This window comes from Glycine max, chromosome 16, assembly GCF_000004515.6.
Source record: "Glycine max cultivar Williams 82 chromosome 16, Glycine_max_v4.0, whole genome shotgun sequence".
In the NCBI taxonomy this organism is placed as follows: domain Eukaryota; kingdom Viridiplantae; phylum Streptophyta; class Magnoliopsida; order Fabales; family Fabaceae; genus Glycine; species Glycine max.
In genome coordinates, this window is record NC_038252.2 from 33,219,075 (window position 1) to 33,228,166 (window position 9,092).

At 35.5% G+C, this 9,092-nt stretch overlaps 1 protein-coding gene and 1 pseudogene across 1 annotated transcript; both read right to left on the reverse strand.

Moving 5' to 3' along the window:
* Positions 1 to 576: 576 nt before the first annotated feature.
* LOC100813167 (RNA-binding protein 1-like) lies at positions 577 to 5,041 on the reverse strand (annotated as a pseudogene).
* Positions 5,042 to 7,096: 2,055 nt separating this feature from the next.
* LOC100786235 (U-box domain-containing protein 28) lies at positions 7,097 to 8,602 on the reverse strand. Its single transcript, XM_003548950.5, has one exon. It carries the CDS (start codon positions 8,438 to 8,440, stop codon positions 7,196 to 7,198), a length of 1,245 nt encoding a protein of 414 aa, XP_003548998.1. The 5' UTR covers positions 8,441 to 8,602; the 3' UTR covers positions 7,097 to 7,195.
* Positions 8,603 to 9,092: the final 490 nt, after the last annotated feature.

Below are 9,092 nucleotides of genomic sequence, written 5' to 3' on the forward strand. Positions count from 1 at the left end.
AATTAAAACAACATTAAATAAAAAATATGTTGACATTACATCAAAGATAATTAAGCATGTTAAGTCCCAACATATTTAAATTCTGAAGTTATCAATTGCATTTAATCTTATTATTTTACCTGTCTTTTATTCTTTCTTTCTTTCATTTCAATTTCTTATCTCTTGCTTACAAATTAGATATATATCAACTCAAATATAAAAAGTCCTTGTGAATTCGACACTCGTACTTTACTACTTAAAACAAATTGGTGTATTTGCCAATGAATTAACACTAACAAATTATATCATGCTTATTTATGGAACTGAACTCATTCCTACGTTACATACAGAAACCCACCTTATTTGTGGCCTTGTTGTACTAGTGAAAGAAGCCTGACGACCGCTGAAAGGGAACTTTTTTCCTCAGTATCCCTTAGCTATTTTAAGCAATTGGAATAATAACTTGTTAGATATCCCATATACATACCCAAGTGTGGTAGTATGATAATATTGGATAATCAAAAAATAGTAATAGAATAATGATAGTTCTTTGGGCAGCACAAAGTAAATGCTAAAATAAATCAGACACCAGGTGAATATACTAAAGTTTAGCAAATAATGGTACGGCAGAGTAATTGAATACATGAACTAAAAATTCTTTTTTGCTAATTGAAATTGTACTTCGATCTCGGCCTGTTAATAATTTATGCATTTCAAGGGCTCTAATAAGGATTGTGTCCAGAGGGGTGAATAAAATTGCATGTGGAGTATCGCCCCCAAAACGAAGAACCACAGACATTCTGATGAGCATAAAACCTAGATGGCTTATGTGAACCAGATCATCTTTTACTGCGAAAAGCAGGTCCACTTCTTGGACCAGGATACCGAGAAAACTGAAGCCGCAAGTGACTGGACTCGGGATTGAGTTCATCAACTTTATAACCTGCACACCACCCCAACAATGTCAGAAAACACCAAGAAGTTTGGATAGTAAATATGTGTGAAAATCGTCAAACATAAAAAACTGTTAGGTTTGCCAACCACGGGAGCACAGCTGACCACAATAAGCATACACATAGCAATGCATTATAGTTTATTGAACACTTATTTTTGGTTCTTGTCTAATCATTTATTTAATATTCTTACAGAACTTCAATTTCCTTGAATCACAACAATATCAACAAAAGCCTTATACCACTAAGTGAGATTAGCTATATAGATCACACAACATTATTCAGCTCATAATACTCTTTGGTGGCAAACACACCAATGTAGTGTTTGATAGGTGTGATAGAACAGGATAAAATATAACATGGGTAGTCTTTGGTGCATTCTGAAAATAAACAGAACAAGAAATGAGTTTGAAATTCAGTTCCATTAAAATGCATAAGTTTTGGTTTCACTAAAAGGGGATGGAACAAATGAGAATAGAGCAAAATGTTTCCCATTTGGTTCTATTTGCACACCAAATGCTGCCCAAAAGTCTTCTTTCTCTATTTCATAACAATCATCACCATTTTATCTCATTTTGAAGTGATGCAGTCATGTGATTTACAGAACCAAAACAGAATTAATTTTCTTTTATATCAGCAGGTAACTATAAATGATACCTTGCAAGGCACTCATAGCGGTTGCTGCACAAGCTGGATTTGCAAAGTCCACAAAACAAAGGTAATGAGGATCTCCACCACGCTGCAATGAACAAGCATTTCAGCATAAAGTGGACACTGCAACTTTTGACAACTAAATAAGCAAAAGAGGAGAAGCAGGCATCTGTTACAAACATTAAACTTACATGTTTCGATTCTTTGCTCACAAGTCTAACTTCTCTATACCCAACAAAAGGGCGGAAAATATCTAAGGTGAGGTTAAGGAATATAAATAACTGAACTAAAATCAATGAAACTCAGAAATAGATGAAAAGCAAGATGAAAATTCCTAAGCATTGCATCAAAATGAAAAGGATACGAGCTACTTCCCTTCTGGTGCTATCAGAAGGGAGACCTTCAACATATAAAGTACTTGAAGCATCTGGAGGTAGAGATCCTGTCTCAGGTCCAGGTCTGGAAACCGCATCTACTGGTAGCTGACCACCATAATTAACACCCCGTCCATTTGGCGCTAGATCTGAACCACCACCCCCATGACGCCCCATGACAGCAGGATCAGCTAGTGAATGGCCTGATAATCCACCACCACCACCCCTAGCCAACCCAAGACCACCAACTGCACTGACTTCCCCAGAAGTAAATGAAGAAAGTTGCTGCATAAATAAACAGGATGCGTGTTTTCAAAATCAAGCAGTGAAAATGAAAGTGCCCAAAATAACCAACAGTGAAATATTTAAGACATAAGAAGATGAAGTGTTACCCCACTCTGAAGGTAGTGGTCATAAGCAGATCCAATTGTTTGTGTGTCCTTTAGCATTCGGTGACCAGTACGGTCATCATCACGAGCAACATGATTATGCATCTCATTACCTGAAAGACAGACCGGAAGCAGGCATATCTGCAATGTAAAAATAAAATAATAACAGATTTGACAAAGATGTATAATATTATTAGTAGAGTTATTAGTACATTCCAGGTTAATTAAATTTTCATTTCCATAAACAATAACAAAATACTTTTAAAGAATAGGAAATTAAGGCTGTTCACGGTTCATGTATTTTCTGTTTTTATTGGGGAAAAAAACACATTTGAAAATGTGCTCAGTGAATTTTAATAATAATATCAGATGTAAAAAAAAATATGTTTCCTTTCAAAACAGGAAATGGAAGTTGAAAATGCAGTGGCAACTTTGAAATTACAATAAATCTATGCCAACCATTGTTCCTGAAGTAAAAAAATTTAAAAATAAAATCTACTGCTAGGAAATTAAAATTAAAATAGAAAACAAAAACAATGTTTGGAAATCAAACAGATTCTGAGTCATCACCTCATCTCCATTTGGGATACCCATGTAATTGAGTTTTGCCCTCTATGCAACTAAGGTTCACTATAAAGATATTAACCACACTCTGCTGACCTAATTAAAGCTAACAAGACCCAAACAGCATGATGTAGAAAGTCAAGCCCAAAAATAAATACAAGCCACAATAAAACAGAAACACTGTAAAGGCAGCATGGAATTCCAGGAGCAGAATCTCTTATTGTTGCTGTCACTCAGTCATTGTTGCATCTATCTGAAAATTACAGCTTAGAAATGCAAATGATACCCAGAATAATTTTCAATTCTTTTTAATGGAAACTATGCCTAGTAAGAACTTAATCACTAAAATCTAAAAAGCATAGAAACAAGAATAAGCTTGTAGCCCTGCAACATCATCTAGATTCCTAGTTTGTCCAACTAGCTTAGTTTATAATTATGCCTCTATTCTCAAAGCACAAATACACTGATACTCCACATTATCCTTGACATTGTGCTAATATTTGAAAAGGAAAAAACATTAAGATATTTATGATGTCAAAAAATTAATCAATCCATCACATTATATTCAACCCATAAAATCTTGAAAACACCAGGAAATTGAATAAGGCCACATATGCAGATGTCAGACAAACATGGCACACCAATGAGGCCCAATATCAATTTAGTAATTAAGACAATAAAATCTAACAAACCTAACATGAATCCCTAACTTTGTAAGGCCAAATAATCAGCTCCCTTAAGTTTAACCCATAAATCCATTGGAAATTCAACTCCATCAACATGGCATCACAATAACCCCACCAAATACATTGCAGATAATTATAATCTTCCACCAGAAATGCTGTTCTCAAACAAAAAGCATAACAGTCTGGATAAAAGGTGAGAGAGAGAAAGAGCTCTCTCAATGCAGCAATGGAAGAGGAACCCTCCTCATGGCAGAGCCTAAGAGAACAAAGAATGATAGAACTAGTAAAATGGAATTCAAAATGGAACTAATTCAATGAGAAAAAATTGATTACATTAAACCATCTAGGTGGCTGTTATATACAATATGAGAAGTAACTAACTTGCAAATAAATTTGTAACTAACTATACCTTTAATATAAGGTTCATTTTATTTGACAAATTCTTTTTCCAAATGAGATTATCATGCAACCTAAGTTCTAATCATTCCTTATTCATCTCTACAAACAATCAAACATTAAATATTTTTATTCCAATTTACAAATGAAAAAATTACTCCCCTCTCCCAAAACTCCTTAATTCGAATATACCCTATAGCAAAGGAAACAGACAAAATAAAAGAGAGGCATCAACTTATTTGGGCTCTCCAATATCTTATAAAAACTGAAATCCAAATAGTACCCCATACCTAAATGGAATTCACACACCAAATATAAACCCTATGCAATGCATAAAGTCCAAAACACCCTTGTTTTTCTACATCAACAAAACCTCGTAAAATTCCGACAGAACAAAAATTGATCAATCACAGGAACACCGTGATCATAACAGACTCATTTAACAAACACCCAACAAATATAAGAACCCAGAAAGCCAGGCACCCTTAAACGACAACAACACCACTCGAAACGCAGCCCTAAGAAGCGAGAACGCGCAAGCAAAATGGCGTCGTTTAACACCCAATCAAATTGCCAAAACCAACAACAAAGAATCTATAAAGAAAAAATCGAAATTTACAAACTTGCACAAACAACGAAAGAGAAAGAGGGCAAATTGCACGAAACAAAGAGAGCGTGTAGGAAATATATATATATAGACACACACACACACACACATAGAGAGAGAGAGAGAGAGAGAGCGAACCGTAGTCGGAACGCGGCCGTTTGAGCATGCCGGAGTGAGGCAGAAACGCCTGTTGCCGGTTCCAGTAGCCGTCCGCCATGGCTTGAAAAAACCCTAATTTTTGGAAGATAGAGATTGGGGAATTGCAGAAACCCTAACCCTAGGTGGCGTTTGAGGGTTGCTGCTGTGTTGGTGTTGGAAACTGACTCTGGCCCGTCTGGGACACGACTAGGGTCTACTAGGGACTGGTTACTTCTACTGCACCAACTTAGGGGAATGCAAAATAAGTGTCTTGTTAATTAGCCCATGTGTTTTATTTTTATTTGGAGATTGGAGATGACACAGGGTTTGTATCCAAAAAATAATCATAATAAGGTGACAGTTTCACTTTCACCTCCTTCCATAGATTTGGTACTTCCTCCTTGTCAAAAAAAAAAAACATTTTTTTAATAAAATAAACTGTTTTTTTTGTTTTATTTAATATGTATGTATGAACTGTTCTTTTTTAAATATTCTCTATTTTTTAATAAGCAAAATTTCTTATTTACTTTTAAAAAAATTAAAAAATTCTCACTTACTTTTTTTTTAGGTTTAAACAAGCAAGCCTAAGAAAAGCAAGTATTTCAAAAAATAGTACTCCTTACGAACCCAGATATAAACAAAAAATAGAACAAAAGTAATGGATAAAACTAATTAGAAGTTGAAAAATTAATTTGAAGCAGAAAAATTAGTTAATAGTTGAAAATTAGAAATTAAAAGCTAAAAAAATAACTAAAAGTAATTATTTAAGTAAGTGAAAAACATAAAATAACAGAACAATAATAAAATTATGGTTTATTTTAAAAAATAACTAAATAAATAAATAAATATATTGAGGATAATCCATAAAAGAAAATGTAAAAAATTAGAAGCTAGTATTTTAAATAATGATAGATGCTATTAAAAAATTTTATTTTTTGAACAATTAAGCAAGCTTTTTTCAGGTAGTAAAATAATTAAAAATTAACTAAAATAGTGAAATATCTTATGAAACATACCGAATGTGTAATTTAAATTATAAGAAAATTTTAATTAATTATTTCTTATTTAATAATATTATCTCTGAATACCTTTCATTAATTGGAGTTTTATTTTTAATAATTTTCTTTTTTTTGTCCTATGCAATTAAATGTAAAGATGCTTTAGGAAATTAATTTATTTTTTTAGACTATTAAAATTAAATGGTGTTAACTAGTTTTTTTTAACGAACATGAATATTTTTTGTTTCAATGGAGTATTTATGAAGAGACGTTTTTATAAAATTTATAAATATCTTTATTTTCTCTCTTAATTTCATTAAATGTATTATTAAATCTTTCAAGAAAATATACATGGTTTTATCAAAACTTTTATTGCATTTTGAATCTTAGATATATTAAAAATTTTATTTTAAATATTTATTGTCAATTAAATGATAAGGAAGTACAATTTTAATGATCGATATGTATTGTAAAATTATTTTCTTCCTCTCATTTTTTCCATTCTTTTCTCTTCATTATTTCAAAAACCATTACTTTATCCTTTAAGAATCTCTATTTGAAACTCTTTTGAGATAAATCCATAACCTATAAAGTTTTTTTTTTTGCCAGCTCCATGTCATAACCTATAAAGTTAGATAATTATTTTTATGACATAAATTAACATTAGCCCTAACATTAGGGAACTTGACCGTTGGCCTCTTCTGCAGCCATGATCTTTCATAATCATTCTCTCTTGAACATGTACAGAACAACTACTGAAGTTATTACTCCATTTCCTACCCATACAAGTCTAGAGACATATAACTTATTACTACGCATGCATGGAAACATGTATGGTATTACCTACCTAGATTTTACCCATTTCCAGCCAATTTTATATATGAGAAAATACAAGGATAATTGCGCACAATGCACTGTTTCAGAGGGCCACTCCAAGTTAACAAACACGGTTTCTTCTCCAGTCTTATAACGAAGTTCTGAAAACTATAGAACCTATTTCTGGTTGAACGAATATGAAACACCTTTTTCTCAAAAACCCAAAAGTTCAAAACCACTTTTTACTCTAAAAATTTCTGCATCAAAGCATTTAATTAGATCCTAAAGACCAAAAAACAGAAAAGTACTTAGGTCATAAAAACTTATCACCGTGACCTTGATTTGCTAGAACTTATCTTTAATCTATATCCAAATAAAAACTGTATACCCAAATTAAAAAACTGAAAAAAGATACTGATATCAAATAAAATTTGTTTTCCTTCTACTTTGTTATGTTCAAATATTATTCTCTCTACCATATACATTTTTTCTCCATTTCTTTCTTTCCTTCTAATACTAAAAAGAAAAGATCGATAAGAGCAAAGTTAACCAACATAAAACATTCTTTTGTTGCATGCTAAAAAGATGGTTCAACTATTCACTAAAAATAAAAAAGTTGGTTCAACTTAATCAATGTTACAACATTAGCAAGGTTTTATATGAGTGGTTTTGGTGTCATAGCATCCTAGTTCCAACCCCAACCCGTTCTTACACGCACCCTTCAAAACCTTAATCAAATCCACGCACATGCTTCTCACGTGCTCCTCCCACCCCCTCTGCATAACCAACAAAACCACCACGACGCCGTTTCGCTTTGCCACCTCATCTCTCACCTTCACGTTCCTGCACAAACAGCACAAGCTCCACAGCACCGCCACCGCGTCCGCCGCCGCAGCCTTTGACGCCTTCGTAATTCTCTCCACCACCGCCGCAGCACACGACGGCTCCTCCGCCATCGCCGCCCGACCCTCCGCGCACGTGGCCAACACCGCCAGCATTCTCAAACACCTCTCCGCCGTCGCCGCCGAACACGCTCGCAGCAATTTCGTAACCACTTCAACAACTCCGGAGCTAACGAGTTCCACCTTCGCGGAGTGAGTAACCGAAACGACGCCGAGCAGCGACAAAACGGCGTCGTTTATCTCCTCTCCGCCGTCCTTTAAAAAACTCGCGAGCAACGACAGCAATCCGCATGCTTCGCTGATCGATTTGGAAGATTGAAAATCGCACGCGAGAAACTCCAAAACCTTAACCGTTTCAATCTTTGATTTCAGAGATCCGTTTCTGAGAACAAATATCATCGCATCAAAGCATTGTTCCCGAGCGTCAAGAATCAGCTTTCGAATTCTCTCTCCAGTTGACTTTCCGTTTTCTCGGAAAACTGAACCGAGAAGATAGATCGCGTTTTCCGCCACGTCGATGAGTGAATTGCTTCCGGCGAGCGCGCGGACCACGGCGGAGTCGAAGCCGGGGAAGGCGGCGAGAGACCGGCGATTCTCACCGGATTTCTTGGCGAATTCGGCGATTTTGGAGAGAATACCGGGGACGTTGTCGTCGGAGGTTTGGATTTGGCGGAGGAGAGGGCGGAGGTGGTCGGCGGAGGAGGAGGGGGAGGGAGGTTCGGCGGAGGAGGAGGAGGAGGAGGAGAGGAGCCAGAGGCGGATGAGGCGGTGGAGCGTGAGATTGGGGATGAAGTCTTTGGAGGGAAGAACCTGCATGGTGGCGGGACACGTGTCGTGTCCTGAGTCGAGCCAGTGCTGAATGCTGGCGCGATCGTATGTGACGCCGGTGCAGAGGCTTACGGGAGAGCGCATCACGTCCATGGAGATTGGGCACCGAAAGAGACTCGGAACGGTGACGTATAGCTTCTGATCTCTTACCTTTGCCATTCTAATTCCTTGTGTTTGGTTTCTCTTTCTCACACACAGCACAGAGTGAGAGAAGGAGCGTTAGAAGTTAGAACTTAGAAGAGAAGGTGTATCAATTATCAATTATAATACATACACACTTGACATAGTGTGTGGTCACCATTTAAATGGGTGTGTGGTCTTTGGTCAAACATTGTTTGTAATCAGAATGGGACTCTTAACAGGAAAATTTGTCAGGTGGTATTCAAGAGGAAAACGACGTTATCATGCAAATAATTTTTTGAAAATTTTGAGGTGCAGTTTTTGGACTAGTCACTCTAAACGGTCGTCGATTCTTTCTTCTTCTTCTTCTTCTTCTTTTTTTTTAATGTAATAATATCATAATGTTATTAATATTAAAGGCATGAAATGGGGATTGGATTGAAGCCGATTTACACCTCATAAATAGTGTTGAATTGTAAAATTAAGAATATTGAAATATCGCATCAAAATTTAACGTGTGTTTTGTTTATGTGGAATTTTTAAGGTGTAGTAGAATATATGAAGTCTGAAGATGGTAGTATTAATTAGCTTATTAGAAGGTAATTATTTCTCCATGAAAATGATGTAAAGACGGAAAAATAGCATGGATGGCGAGCAGTAAGTTATATAAAGTTAGAAATTGTTACGTAAT